We start from the raw sequence: 16414 nt of genomic DNA, 5'->3' as shown, positions 1-16414 counted from the left end.
TTATTCATCAAGTGTTTGGTTTTGAAGACAAATTAAGTACAAATTTTTATTAAATAAATAAAAGTTATATCAATAAACGATTTATCAATTATTTGGTTTTAGGAAAGTGGGAAAGACGTTTTTTCCTATTACTTTGTTTACATCATGTGGAAGTGGAGCATGGGGAAAATTTGGGCTTGAGAAAATAGAAGAGGAGGCTTGTATGCCTTTCATGCTACAAACGTATAGTTGCCGTTTCAGTTCAACCGAACTTGGTTCGTTGCTCTTTTATTCTACACCTATTAGCAGCCTTGCTTGAAGCTTCTTTGAGGCTATTGTATTCTAAGAACAAATTTGCTTATAATCTAAAAACAAATTTAGTTTATTGAGTGGAGGCAAATAAAATTATACACTTCAGCTTCAGATTCCCTTCCTGTAATTACATCTCTAGAATTTCCTTTGTGATTGAGCTACATTATTGGGTTCACGCAAGCGGTAATCACTTACTGTGGACCCTATAGTGTTACACTTGGAAGGGGTTGATGGAAAACCCCGGGGAGGGGGAGTTGAAATCAATGCTTTATTTGTTGCTGTATGTACAAGGGATAATTTGAAATATCATTGTTACCTGAGAATCCGAGATCCTGGAATAAAATGTGATTTCAACGATCAGAAGACAGTTGCCTCTGAATTTACATGATCACCTACAGCACTCACTTTTACCATCAAATGGAAAACATAAAATCACAAATCCGCTACTGGATCTCAGCAAATAATGCAAAAGTTCCGCAGATGTACGGGATACTTGCAATTCCACCACCTCCGAGACGACAGTCTGAAGTCGAAAAAGTTAGAGCATATCCACATCTAACGCCAGTCATTTACTCATTTTACAACAAGATAATCAATACCGATACCCGTGGAATGCGGGTAAAGCTTCTCATGTCATTTCTTGCTCCTTCAAGCTTATATTTCTAGCATTTTCACGGTCCCGCCTGTAAGTGAGATACAAGGGGCTATAAAAAAGGCAGCACAAAGCGAATGGAACTGCCATCATCGAGCAAAGCCCCCTTGAGAGTGCAAATGCCTCTTTGCTGGACCCTGACACTAGATTCACAGATTGGGGATCATACCCATATGTCTTCTCTGCAAGGATTCCAACAATTGGAGCTGCAAATGAAGAGAAGGAGCCTTCAAAGGCACGGTCAAATGCATATATCATGGTACGATGTTTTGGAGGGACCACTTCAGCAAATATAGGATTATTTGCACAAGTGCCACACCAGCTGATGGTGAGTCCCATCAGGAAAAGAGTGGTGGCAAAGGTGAACCAGCTATCTACCGTCTGTGGGATCACTGTAAGGAGGAACCATGAGAATGGTATACTCATGAAAGCACTGAACTGGGCACACATGATACGACCTGAATGTGGATAGATACTTGACATCCGATCAGCCATTAATCCACCAAGCAGGGACCCTATAGCACATCCAATAGCAAAAAGGCTGAGGAGAGCAGCTGACTTGTTATGATCAAAACCTGCAAAAAAGAATCCAATGAAATCATATGTTAAGCAAATATCTTATATGTACAGTATAGTTGATGCAAGATTATTTATGCAAAATGTGCATACAACTGAATTTTGCACATTCATCTTCTGCAATGTACATGCATTTGGTCAAAATGGATCAATTGGACAATCCTAGTTATGTTGCTGATTGAATCATCAAGGATTTCTTAATCCTGTAATCTTTTTAGAAGGACAGATAGTATTTCTTTTTTGTTTCTTGTATGCAACAGCATATAATGTAGCATGTCCAAAGGATCTAACGTATTCTTCTTATAATTGATCAAGTATCTTGAGCAGGATCTGCCATTCCAAAACTTGGATTCTGGGGATGAAATCAGTACACTAGGAAAAATTCTCATAATGCTTCTCATTTAGAAATTAGAAGGATTAGCATTATCTCAAGAATTGTATAATTTTCATCACATTATTTTAACTCTAGTATAATTTTTTTTTTAACTCTACTATAATTGTTATAGTATTTTACTCTAATTGAGGTAATCTGGATTGTTGTGTATTTGTAGCAAGATATCATCTCCAATTTCAATTTTTATTGCACTTGATACATCTAGTAATGCCATTTGCCAGATATTGCCATGCTCACCAATTAGTTCAAACCACATTGTGAAGAACACCATGGCTGTCCATGGCAGTGAACCAACAATTCCCTGCAATACAATGATCCGAAATGTCTGAACCTTCATAACAGATTTCATGGCCATCCAGGAATCAACCCAAATTGATGATGTACTAGCACCGCCCTTCTCTACCAAATCATTCCTGCAAATGGAACAGTGACTTATCATACTCATTGCACCAATACCAGTGCCATATTAGATAATTTTAGAAGGTTAAAGATCTACTTGATCAATAATATTTATCTAGACATGTCTATACATGGAAAAGTTAGTAGCATAAGTCGGATCAAATAGCCTTTGCTTACAAGACCCACCTCTGTTTCTGCCTCATGGAAGAATGATGTTACCAATCCAGAACACTCAGATGATACAAGGGACCCCTTTGAATTGATAATGTGTTCGTTCCAGCATTCCACGTGAACCCTAGAGCCTAGACCCTAACTTGTACTGGAGACCTCCCAAACGAAATTAACTGTCAGAATTTCCAATTTTGAATTCAAAACATGCCCTGAAAGAGGATGTCTAGGGTCCACTGCTTGGTCTAATGATAAAACTTCAGACTGATATGTGTCAGAAAACAGGTATGGGAGCAGCCACTTGGTAAAAAAAAACACAATGTTAATTCTGTATGTATCGGCAAAAGCCCTGAAACTTATACGAGTAGGAGATGGTCAAAGGAACATGCAAGGCTCTTTTAGGCCCTCAACCAATGTAGCCACATGAACTGCTAATGACCTAGTTGCAAAACTGTTCCTAGGAAAAAAGTGCTTAATGTTACAACCCATTAGTGTGCTAAAACTTGTCGCAAGGACAATGAATTTTCATGGGAATGTATGGGTCAAACTGTATTAATGTAATAAGAAAATTCTTGATTCATTATATTATTCACAAAAATAAAGTAATTAAAGCCCTTTGTACAATCAGGATCTGTACAGAGTCATAGGGCAACTAAGGAGACTAAATCCAAATCCATGAAACTGTGGCTCGTAATATCAACAAAGAAATTGTGATGTCAACCAGTCTCTTAGTAAATCAAAGGATGAATTAATTACAGCCTCTACAGAGTTTGCCTTTTCCTGAAACACCCCCTTGTTCCTCTCTATCTACACAGCCCAAATAACAGCCATAGGAATTGCAGCCCAGCAAATTTTACCCCTTCTACATATACCCTTTATATCCCACCATTCTATAGTGTTCGACATTGATTTTGGATGGCAACCAACAAGATAAATACATTGAAAGTAATGCTACCACACCCTGCAAGTGAAACCACAATGCAAAATTAAAAGGCTAGATGTCTCAGCCTGCTGATCATTCAGAGGGCATAGGATACCAAGTCTAACCTCTTCTAGATAGATTCATCTTGTAGGAGCTTACTGAAAAAACACCTCTGTGATGCGACCTGCCCTAACTCCCAATCGTTGAAATGGCTTCTGAATAAGGTTCCACACCAGTCTACCCCCATTAAAAGCTGTATGAATCAGCCACAGAGATATCCTTACTGCTGCCAGCCTGCAACAGAGAATGAAACAAGTCCTTCAGGGGGAAATCAGCACACAGAGTCTTTCCTGAAACTGGCTCTCTCCCCCATTGGATTTGTATATGCCTTTCCACAGTCCACAGCCATAAGAGATCTGAAGCTCTTTCAAATCTCACCCATTACTAGCCAAGCCATTGTTTAGACTTCTCTAAAGAATAGTAGTGAGTACGTGATACATATTATATAAATTAGAGGGCTAAATACACAAGGTAGAAGCAAGATGTAAATTAGGCCAGGCTAGGCCAAAGCCTAACTTGCATAGACTATATTTTGGTTTGGCTAGGCCCCTGCTGATCTTGGCTGACCTTGAGACAACCTACATAAACACGCATATGTAGTTTTTAGTATATCTTATGTGGGATACATACAGACTGTACATTGACATCTATATGTATATAGGTAGATGTATCACATATAGAAAAAATTAAATAAAGGTATTAAGAGCAGAGTTGTGGATGTTGAGGTCGATAAGTGCAAAACCCAAAAGTCTAGAATGAATGGGATCATAGGATTAGAAATGAGCATATTTTTGAGAATATGAGGGTATCTATGAAAGTAGACTAAGATAGTCTGGATATGTGCATAGAAGAGTACCTAATGCACCAAAAATAAGTGGTCTTATGCAAGTTGATGGTTCTAGAAGAGCAAGAGGGAGGCGGAAAGGACACAAGTTAATGCAGTGAGAAATATTTTGTGGGACCTTAATTCAACAGAGAATATAGATCTTGATAGAGTGGAATTGGCAACTAGAATTTTATGAAAGTACAGAATGAGATATATACAAAGATGCTAGGCACCCCCCATCTTAAGCTAGGCATTACCACCTCACCCTTCTTTTTCTATTTACTATACAAATCCTTTTACATTACATATTCCCCATCAACCCCCAAAACAGATGTTCTCTATTAACCCAATATTTTGCCATAATGCCATCTAGCCTATTGGCTGATCTATGTATCCAATTAATATTGATAACCATATCCCTTTCTGTCGCACATAATTTTTGTACTGCTATGGGACTAGGATATAATTTTTAAGCCAGATCACCACCACTTTTGAATCTCCTTTAACTAACATAATTCTAAAGTCAAATATTTTGCCAGCTTGAATCCTTGTAATACTGCCATTAGGTCCATCCCTTGAAGAATTACCATGGCCTAAGGTCCATCTTATTAGATAGGGCTGGATACAGGTTCAACAGATTCAGCTTGGTTTGGACCCTGGCCCAACTTAAAACCAAAACTTGTTCGATGATCTAGACTTTGGCTGACCCCTTAACCTGGGTCAGTCCACAGGAAGGTGCTTTAGAACAAAAAATTTTCAAGATAAGCTAAAAAAACATAAAGAGTGCACCCTTTAGTAAACAATTAGTATGAATGAGTAAATGATAAGACTTGATGCTCAGTGTAAGTACACGTAATCCTCCATTGCCGTAATCATGATGAAAGCATTGAAACAGAACCACATATACACCTGAGGTGAGCTCGGAAAGCCATCCCGAGTCTGCAATAAGCTCAATAAGCTATCTTGAGCTTGCTATGAGCCCAAAGAGCTTCCCTAAACCTAAGGCTCGAGGAAGTTGTGATGCAGTGCCTCGAGGACAATTGAGCACACAACCAAACACGCTAGTTAGACCCCAAGTCCCGCCTTAAAGGATCTCGTTAGACACATGGCAAAACCCTAGTGGCATCTCTTTGATAACCGACATAAAGAGGAGGATCCCCTTTCCTAATGGGAATCAAACCTTTTTTGGAATACTTATCCATAAAGTCTTGGGATCCCCCTTATAAAAGGAGGGGAACAAAGTATAATTGGAACACATTCTCTTACTGCTCTCACACCCCCGACTCTGTTGAAACTCTCAACAAGCGAAAGCATACCCATCATCTCCCCTTTGCAGCCTTAGTCCTGATCCTTCTTTGTCCTTCAAAGAGACCACCCTACCTAGCCTCACCTCCATACTTACACTCGGCTCAATAAATACCCCAACATCATGATTTTCAATGCTAGGTTCAATTAACCCACGAAGTGAGCAAGGTTAAGAGTGCTGCCATAGGATTAAAGAAACATGAATGAAGTGAATGTGTACTTTTGCAATGTTATGTGACAAATCACACTGGTTAAAAAATCTTAAAAGAATACTATAGTAATCTGCATGCTATACAATCAAAATGTTAAGAATACCTACATACATAGTTTTCAAGGCGCCAAGGCGAGGCTAGGCGACAGGGGGGCGCCTAGTTGCCTAGTCTCCTAGGTGATGGATTTTTTTTTTAAGTAAAAACATGTATCCTAGGGTAGTTCCCTAGGTTCCATAATCATGTTTCCTTAATAAATATCCATAATTTTCATAAGAAAAGTATAAATTTCATGTTAACGTACAGAAAATCAAATATTCCAACATATTCATGAGAATAAAAAGAAGAAAGAAAAGAAAATCCGAAAATATAGGGGCTGAACCCCTATTTCTGCTATAGGAAAAGAAGAAAAGAAGAAAAAGAAGAAAAAGAAGAAAATGTGTTGATTGGACAATATTTTATGTTCTTTCTTACTTATTGGTTCAGGTTTTGAAGTCTTTGAGGGTTCAATACAGCATTTAGCAATGTTTGTGTTGATTAAACCCTAACAAATAAGAAAATAACAAAAAGAAAATAGTATATAAACATACAAAATGAATATTTTAGTTTAAAAATGTCTATTTTATAATTATAACCTCAAAAAATTTAGAATATAAAAGTTTGTTATAACGCGCTATAGAAAACTGCTTGGCGATTATGCAAAGGTGAGACTCCAATGGCGTCTGCCTAGGCATCACCTTGACAACTATGCCTACATAGCAAAAGGGTACCAAAGATGGGGGTGTTAAGATGGATGCATGGCAAGACTTGAACAAAGGCCATTACCCAATGTTATTCTTGGCTATCTAGGACCTTGGGAGGGGTGGACTGGATTCAGACCTAACCTTGAGCATTTTAGCATGAACTGGCTGGCCAATGACTTGAATCCACATTCTCACATCTCACCGAGAAATGAGTGGCAACACTTGGGAGAACAAAATTAGAAATGAATATATTGAATATGGGGAAACCCAAAAAAAGGACATGGACGGAAGCAGTAAGAAGAGACAGAATTGTGGAGCAAGATTCTTGTAGCTTATCCAAATAGTTGGAGTTGGGGTTAGTTGCATTGAGTATCCAAATTACTTAGCACTAATGCAAATAGATTGCAATGGTTAATCAGATCCCATACTTTCAGGAAGCTCAAGAAAATAGTTGGTACCTCTCAGAGCTCTCACTTGATCCATGACTAATGTTATGCGTTCTTGGATCAACAACAAAAATAAAGACAAGGAACCCAATTAGTGAACTCAATAATGCCATCATAACAAAGGCACAGCGCCATCCAGGCATTCCAAAAAAATCCTGACCAGCCATAACTGTTGCCAGGACACCACCACCTATTCCACCCACAGAACCAACAAAGTTCAGCACCCCAAATCCAGTCCCTCGCACACCATCCAGGTAACTATCAGCTATGAAAGACTGAAGTGCTGGTATAACAATGGCCAGTCCAAGGCCATTTATTGCTCTCCAGAATGCAGCCTGCATGAAAAGCTGGCTGACACCTACTGCGGCTGTTGATAATGCCCAGCATACAGTGCCCATTGCAAGAATTGTGGGGCGGTCATAATGAAGAACCAGTATCCCGGCCAAGGGTGATGACATTGCCTGAACAAAATTCCGGATAAATGTAAGGTATCCCAGATCAGTAGGTCCAACACCAAAAGTTTCACTAACTTCTTTGTAAACAGCTGGGAGAAGATTCTCATCAGCACGTTCCATTATTGCAGCCATGTTAATAAGAATAAGTGAGAGGGAAATTCCAAATATCTTCTTTGTTCTGTGAGAAACCAATAAAAGTATACATATCAGCATATGGAAGACAATGCACAAACACAATAAGTTTTTCAAAATACTTCCTGGAACATAGAAAAAAAAAGGCATGGCATATAGTTCAGCAGTGAGAAAGTCCAGAAACATATTATTGAAGGTATATAGGCATAAATAGACTAGCCAGATGATGAAAACAGATACCATTCTATATAAGTTAACTCTCTTCCCTGCATCTATGAATTTCTAAATTTTCTTGTGAAAGAAAGAAGGATCTATAAAGGAAATATTCTTAATTTCGATCTGTTAAGAGTGCTTTCTTACCACAATGCTCTGGTATGATACCTAAATAGCTATACATGCCAGCATGTGGAATTGATACATATCTCATATGATACTGGATACTGTACAGATACTTCTAGAGTACATAACAGTATACCATTAACACTTTTGAATATGTAAAATGGTATGCTCTAACAAATAAGAGTATAAAAAGTATGTAAACATTCGAAGTTCAATTAGATTTAGAAATATATAAATTTTAAGAAATGACACTTGGCTTCAAAATCTACATATAGAATTAGATATAAGCACATCAGATGGAATGCCCAGACCTCTATCTATATCTGAAATTTTAGGAAAAAGAGTTGCATATCCATTTTTCAAATTTGTGCCTATCTGTATCTGGACATCATAGCTATAATAGCTATTTTTTCAAAAGACCCTAGATATCCTACAGTCATCTCCTATATCGGAATATTGAATAAATCAAAGTTTGCATTTGTTTAGTCGTCAAAAGTGAGTACCTCACATTCTAAAGCTTTTGTTCATCTATGTGGGTAGCATCTTTTGCAAGAGAAGGTTGGTTAATTGTGAAAAAAAAATCAACTAGGGAATTTTCCAGTTTCTAAAAGGAAAAACGGATGCATTTGATCAAAGTTGCAACATAATAACCTTAAGTGTGCCTTCTTGTGAGGAAGGCAGCGAATTTTGAAGGGGCCCATTTCCCATATTGACCAGTGGAAGCCTTCTGCATTCTAGTGCCTTAAAAGGCTGGCCAAGATATTGAACAGATGATAGAAAAACAATCTATCTATGCTTGGTAGAGTATAGTGTGCCAAGTTTATCACTTCTATAAAAGGAAAATGGTTGGAAACATGTGAAAGTAAATTGTTTGTTTTTCTTTCCATGTGTAATGCTTCTGTTTCTTTCATTTGCTTTGATGAAGGAAATAATGATATGAATGATAAAAATCCACAGATATGATGTTGTTTCCAGAAATAACTGTCACCCTACCTTGTCCGCCGATACGTTAACCATTGGGAACAAGAAATAGAGGCATTATACTGAAATAGTACCAGGCCCAGTGTTGCCTAGTCTCTGCTAAATGGGCAAGCATTGAATCCCGACAGTCCAAGATTATTGAAGATATTTCTACGTAACAATTCCCCCCTTTTTTTATAAATGTAACAATTTCCCTTTTTTATGTCCTAAGTTATTTGTCATGAATGAATATCTAATGTACAAAATGAATGCGAATTTTTGTATCAAATGCTGCTTAGTAACAAAGGCAACATTTTTTTTTGCAGGCATATAATGTTAGAGTTCTAAAAATATGAATCATTTTAATAGTATATACTTGTCCATAGACATGTCTGTAAATCCATGTTTGCTCATATTGTGGAGTCAGACTCTTGAACACACGTCGAATTCCGACTCTGTGCTCGTGCCCATGCAACATTGACCAGGCCAATGCATCTTGAAGATAGTCAGTTTCATGGGCAAAACACCAATCAGAAAAGCTGTGCTGATAATAAAGCAACTACCTTCCTCGAAGAATGAGGTTATGTGCGAGGGCTTGCAAAACATTAGACGCATATTTAATTAATTAGCAAGAAGGAACAAAAGCAAAGCTCATGAGGGACCAGTAAGGCTCATGGCTCTGAGATATCATATCACTCTATCTGCAAAATCCTATTTAAAGATCTCTCCTTTTTTCAGCACAAAACATTACGTGGAGAAATACTGAAATAGAGTAACCAAAACAACCTCTCGCAAAATTTCGCAGGAATTCTCGTATTTTAATCAACTAATGTTAACATATATGAGTCTGAAAATCATTCTACCTGGCACTGTATAAGAATCTGAGACCAAGGGGGCACATCCGGAAATTCGGGTAAAGAATATTCAAAAGATGAAGCATGCATAGACCGATTGTGATGTTAAGATGGATGGAATAAACAAAGAAAACGATGACGCAGCACAGAAATCTCTCCGGCTTGGATTGGATTGTCAAAGTCAAACAAGACGTTGGGATCAGCGGTTTTATGTTTTTTTTTTTTTTTTTGAAGGATGCCAATCACACTGTCGGAGGTAGGATGGCAAGTGGAGATCAATGCAGCTAATAAGAATTGCCATTTCGTCCTTGGGCCGGGTTAGCCTGGAGGGTTATGTTTTGTTTTAACCCAACTCCACTTTGGATTGGGGAACCCACCTCTACTGTTGCTATATCCATTTGTCTTAACTATTAAAAACCGAAACCGGATTCAGTCATTGCACAGCTGAAAGCCCTGTGCGGAGATGTTTCCGATGGCTGTTCTAACGGGTCTTACACTGACTTAAGCCGATCTCTATTAAAACCAATCTTAGTAATAAAGTTGCCCTTTTCACTTTTGTATTAAAATGTCAACGGATCGGGCCAATCTACAACTGGAGAGACCAACTCAATAATAAATATTAAGGATCCGGAATCGAATCTTACCTTAATTTTAGAACCATAATCAAATCGATCAGTTATGGAAACAATTGTGTCTGATCAGATGGACTGAATTATAATAAACCATTTATATCCATTTTAAATCAACCTCAATAATAAGCTGCCATTTTTCACTTTTGTACTAAAAGGTAGGGATGCAAAGGATTGGGTCCAGGTAGAACGGAATATTAGGGAGAATGAGATTCATTCGTGTCAGAATTTGTAGATCCAAAATACTATTGAGTTAGGTGTTAGTTCAGAATTGATGTTAATTCATATGTATGCGTCCATGCATAGAATGTGGTTATTGCTATTTTGAATATTTATAGTTCTGCAGTGAAAATAAAAAATCTATGTTGATCTATTGGTACTTTTTTGAAAATATTCAGGATTTGGAATCAAATCAATTGAAAATATTATATAATATATATTAAATAAATTAGTATTATATAATATTTTCAATTGATTTGATTCCAAATCCTGAATATTTTCAAAAAAGTACCAATTCAGGACTGAAAAGTACCAATATATATATATATATATATATAATATTTTCAATTGGATCTGAATCAATTCAGGACTGAATGGAACCGGTTCCAAACCAATAAGAATTGATATAATATATTAGGAATTAGAATTGGCTCAATTGGTTTGAGTCCATCAAGTTCAACTTGATTCATTAACAACCCTACTAAAAAGCCAATAAAAACATTAAACAACCGAATATAAACTAATATGAATATTCGGTTGTTTAATGTTGATCGAACCCAAACCCTGATAGAGTGGGGGTTGAGGTTTCAAAACAACCGAATATAAACTAATATAAACTAATCCCTGATAGAGTGGGGGTTGGGGATGGAAATTTATATTAAAATCAGAGTTAGGGATAATGATGACCGAACCCAAACCAAAGGGTTGAGAGATTTTAGGTTCGGTTAGAGTTAAAGATTGTTGGTCAGGATAGATTAGGGTTGGGGTTGAGGTTTCAAAACCCTGGATTGGACTATAATTAACCTCAATCTAACCTAACCCAGACCGACCCGTAGGTTGTACTCCTTACATAATACAGTTAATCGGTGGTCGGTCATGATCGTCTTCGGTTCTTCACCCAACCAGAGATATGATTATAACTGGTTCGGGTATCGGCTGACCATAATAGACGGACCAGACCCAATTCAAAAACCAAATCGTTCAAGGGCCAGAACTTATCCAATTAACCAGACTTATCAGGTCTTACTCCATAAGATCCTACCAATGTACATACATAATCGTCAGGGTCTTGATTAGGCTGGAACAGGTAAACCCAATATTGGCCCCATTACAATTGGAATCAGTAACGTTCGACTCAGTCAGATTGGATGTAGAATCATTTCGGTATTGGGTCATTTGCCAATGGTCCAGTTTGTTCTCATAGTGCAAAACAGAAACAGAAAGATGAAAAAAAATAGAAAATAATTATTGATTATCTTTTAAACATTATAAGTTACAATTCTTACTAGGAAAAAACTATGCTGCTATAATGCTATAAAGACGTGATATTAAAAGAGCTTTGATCAATTAAAACCCCTTGCAAATCTTGATAAATACCATCCGATTGGTTACTATTTCTCTCATAGTTGATTGGTTACAAGTTTTTATGATATCGTATATTTCCACTATCATGATGAAACCCTACTTACTAACATAATATATGTATCTGAAGCATGGTTTTGAAAACTGTACCAGACTGGGTAATTGGACCAGTTAACCCAAGACCTGATCATAGGTCCAGGTCCAGTTTTTGAATCATAAACCATTTGATCTGGGGACTGGTGGTCAAAATGGTTTCATTTTCAATCTGGTTTTCAGTAGGGGTGTTCACAGTTTGGTTAGCTGAATCATAGGCAATTTTTGCAAACCAAACCGGTACCATTGGTTAAGCGGTCCATCAGTTTTGGTTTTGACCAGTTTGGATCTTCAGTTTTTTGTTTTTTATATTTATAATATATAATATATAAATGTATTTATAATATTAAATTATAAATAATAAATGATATATAATATATTATAAATATTATACAAATATATAATATATTTATAAATAGATTATTATAAATATAATGTATATGTATATTTATATATAATATATAGAAAATATGTGACATATATATATATATATATATATATATATATATATATATTTATATCGGTCAGTTCGGTTAATCATCGTTTTTTATAGGTTAACTAAAAACCAAACTGATCCTTCGATTTTTCAAAAATACCAAATTGAAACCGAATCAATTGATTCAATTAACCGCATTTTCTGGTTTGATTTTCTTAATTTAATTTAATTTTTCAGTTTTTTGGTTCTTCATGAACACCCTTAGTTGATTTGGAATAAAATTGAATAAATCAACATTTTTAAGATATTAAACACTGGTGGTGGCTCGGTTGATAGAATCTCTGATTCATTGTAGCAGAGATCTTGGATCAAATCCTGCTGCCACAAAGGTTAAGGGGATGAGGGATGGGCTACCCCGTTGTGTGGCCCCACGAAGCAAAAACATTTTTAATAATTTGAAAAAAGTATAAACCCAAAACTAGTGTGATTATTAATAATTAGGACTGAAAATATAGACCTAGACCTTATGTAGCAGGACAAGAGGGTTTTGTCTGTTTGAATTGACCCGGGCAATTGGCATCCCGGTAACCCACACCTGAGAGGCTTGTTCAGATTTGCTTCTACTCTATGACTATGAAAAAGGAGTTTAGCAAATACAGGATCCCTATCAAAGCCCAATAATTATTGGACACCAAATTAGATTGACGTCGTTTCTTCGACCCAGTCCAATGGCCGGAGAGCCTATACATCTTGGACTAATGAACTGTCTGGCCCAGAATGAAAATGGGTGAAAAATGTCAAACTCAGGCCCGAGTCGGCCTAGATATGCTAGAACAAACCTGGCATAAAACCAGAGAGATAATCATACTCCTTTGTCCTGATTGGTCCTTGTGTTTTTCTTGTTTTAATTTGTTTCGATATAAGGTTGCATCTGTTAGTGATGTAAACGCAAAACAGAACAGTACATTTATAATATATGGAGGTTCAGCGAACTAGGACCAGATTTTGAAATTCAATTGCACCCATCCAATTTGGATATGAACAATAACAAAGAGAATGAAAAATATGAATGGTTGTTTAAATCGAAACTTCTCCCAAATCACTGTTCAATGTTCATCGCCCCCAGCCCCCGAAATTGAACTATAACTCACCTCCGATCCCTTTCCGTCCCCAGTTCGGAGGAACAGATTTAGTAGGTCTTTGATATTGGTGTTGGGAATTTCGTATCGTTTTCTTAAAAAAAACAGTAATGGACATGTAGAGTTGTAAGTGTTAATTTTTTGTTTGGAATTGGTGTTATCACATAATTGTTGATGGAAATGCAAACTTAATTACATTTTTGCATTGATTTTCAGTACATTTTTCCATCTCAAGCAAACAGCCGCAAAAGTTGAACTGAGGTACATATTTACTCTGGTTCAATGTTTGTATCACAAATAAACGCAGCCTAACAATTTTTATGAAATTATTTATAGGCTCAGTTTGGGAAGAGTGAAAATACAAGGTTTAGAAATACCATGTACATATTTGTATTTTCACTCTTTCTAAATGGAGTCCATATGTTTGGAAACACTACAAATACAAATATGTACACTACAAATATATACAAAATACAAAGTTTTGCGCTCTACATATTTGTATTTGTACTCCTTCCAAACTAAGGCTCGGCTTGGAAAGAGTACAAATACAAATATGTGCAGCGTAAATACATACAAAATAATACAAAATATAAGGTTTTGCACTCTACATAGTTGCATTTGTACTCCTTCCAAACTCAGCCCAAGTCCGAAGGCTCATTTTAAGAAATGCAAATGCAAATGTATATGTGTAAAATCTTGTATGTCGTATTTCTAAACCTTGTAGTTGCACTGCATACATTTGTGTTTTTAATCTTACCCAACTCAAATTAAAATAATTTTATAAAGAGAAAAAACAAAGAGCATTAGCAAGTTTTAAAGTATCGGTATTGGGTATCATGTCAAACAACTTGGATACAGATGCAGACACGGATACGTTTTGGAAACGCATGGATACAAACAAAAAATATGGAAATGTATGGATACATTCTTCGATTGTAAAATCTTTAAAAGAAAAACCCAAAAATAACCTCTAAAACTCAAGATTTTTTAGGGTTTTTTTCAACTTTTTACAAAAATTTCAAAAATAAATACTTTTTTCAATTTATTTGATAGTATATATATAATCACAAAATTTTATATTTTTGGTGCAATGTGCCCATTAAGAATAATTGTGTCATAGATCTATGGGTGATGTACCATATCCATAGATCTATTGAAATTCTAAGATATTCATTTTTTATTTTTTGTAATATTTTAAACAAAAATATTTATTTTTTTTTAATTTTAGTATTTTTTGTAAAACTAAAAATATTTATTTTTTATACTTTTTTTAATTTTAAATAATTGTTTTCCAATTTTTAATTCATAGATCTATTGAAATTTATTGTAAAATATTTATTTTCTATTTTTGTAATATTTGTTTTTTCTAGTTTTTTGTGTGATCTAACCATAATATTTACTATGTAGTAAATCTATGGATGATCTACCACATCCATAAAATTATTTTTCTGTTATATTTTATTTTTAATTTTTGTTATAATTTTTATAATAAAAAATAAAATAATTGTTTGAATAAGAAATAAATAATTGTTTAAAAATTATAGAAAATGTTTCATTAAATAATTATTCAGCTTATATTTTGTAGTTATAACATTATTAGAGAATACCCTTAAGTTTCCATATGTTGATTATGGCATTTTTTTTTCATAAAAAATCTATAAAGAATGTGATTTTTATGTATATATAGTTCATTTAGGCCCTATATTTAATGTTATTGATGTATAGTTATAATTTATTGGAGTACTTATAGTGTTTTTATGCATTTATATGCGTATCTTAATTTTTTGTTTGTATCCATACGTATCTAAAACATATCTTGATACGTCTCTTAAATTTGTCTTTCCAATACACTTATTACTTCTTATATTTTAAACCTTGCTTTTGCCCTACTTTCAATGCATTATCTCTTGTAGTTGCTCCTGTTTCATTCCTATAATTTTGAAAAGCACTTTTTTTTTAGCAAATTCTCTAACAGGCACTATTATCTTCAACCCAAATCTCACCATACATTAGGTTCTCAGGTCAAATTTGGGCCAGGCTAATTTGACACTTTAGGCTGTGTTTGGTTGTAGTGCAATTTTATTTTTACTAATACAAATGTATGGAAGAGCAAATGAAACAAATGCAAAATTTGGTTTAATTTTGTTTTAGATTTTACTTTATTCTGCTTCAGGTCTTATTTGACTTCGTTTGTACTGCAAGTCTGCAACCAAACAAAGTAAGTTAAAACTTGAAACAAAAATAAATCAAATTTTACACCTAAAACATTTGCACTGCCATAATTTTGTATCAGTGCAAATAAATTTGCATTGCAGTCAAACACAACATTAGGCTCAATTTGGAAGGAATACAAATACAAATCTGATATATAGAGTGTAAAACATTGTATTTTATATTATTTTGTATGTATATGTACTAACTAAGCCTTAATGTAATTAATGCTTCTTGATTAACATTGAGACATTGACTGACACACGGTTGAGGTTTTACCATCTAGGCCAAGTAAGGCATTGGCTGGATATTGGTTTAACCCAACCCAGTCCTATATGAGTCCATTACAAATGAATCAGCTCAATCCAATGAATATTTTGTAGGATGTTCACTGTTAAGTTAACTGAACTGAACTGTGGGCTTATTTTTAAAACCGAATCAGAGGAATCAAAGCAGATCAGTTAACCATTGGTTCGGTTCGTTGGTTTTTTATTATTTGTAATATATATTTTAAAAAATATAAATATATAATAAAATATTATAAATATATATAATAATATGTTTTAAATAATAAATAATATATTATATATTATA

The 16414-nt window shown here is 35.1% G+C and overlaps 1 protein-coding gene and 1 long non-coding RNA gene across 2 annotated transcripts; both read right to left on the bottom strand.

Annotated features, from left to right (window-relative positions):
• Nucleotides 1–588: 588 nt before the first annotated feature.
• Nucleotides 589–9743, bottom strand: LOC148850960 (Major facilitator superfamily protein). The gene is made up of 3 exons (XM_088942634.1): nt 7004–9743; nt 2151–2326; nt 589–1518 (listed from the first exon to the last, which is right to left on the bottom strand). The coding sequence occupies exons 1-3, from the start codon at nt 7819–7821 to the stop codon at nt 920–922; spliced, it is 1593 nt and encodes a 530-aa protein (XP_088798760.1). The 5' UTR covers nt 7822–9743; the 3' UTR covers nt 589–919.
• Nucleotides 3195–3874, bottom strand: LOC148850961 (uncharacterized). The gene is made up of 2 exons (XR_016098708.1): nt 3528–3874; nt 3195–3441 (listed from the first exon to the last, which is right to left on the bottom strand). It is a non-coding gene; the product is annotated as an uncharacterized LOC148850961 (long non-coding RNA).
• Nucleotides 9744–16414: the final 6671 nt, after the last annotated feature.

Source organism: Nelumbo lutea, chromosome 5, assembly GCF_056320005.1.
Source record: "Nelumbo lutea isolate HS-2025 chromosome 5, American lotus-T2T, whole genome shotgun sequence".
In the NCBI taxonomy this organism is placed as follows: domain Eukaryota; kingdom Viridiplantae; phylum Streptophyta; class Magnoliopsida; order Proteales; family Nelumbonaceae; genus Nelumbo; species Nelumbo lutea.
The sequence above is the reverse complement of the archived record's forward strand: the minus strand, read 5'-3'. Positions and strand labels throughout refer to the sequence as shown.

Excerpts from the sequence above, each read along its gene's own strand:
- LOC148850960 (XM_088942634.1), bottom strand. The coding sequence starts at position 7,821 with ATGGTATCTGTTTTCATCATCTGGCTAGTCTATTTATGCCTATATACC. Across the intron at positions 2,327-7,003 it reads TCAAGTGAGAGCTCTGAGAG|GAATGATTTGGTAGAGAAGG; the intron begins GTACCAACTATT and ends TTCCATTTGCAG. Across the intron at positions 1,519-2,150 it reads AATGTGGTTTGAACTAATTG|GTTTTGATCATAACAAGTCA; the intron begins GTGAGCATGGCA and ends TCTTTTTTGCAG.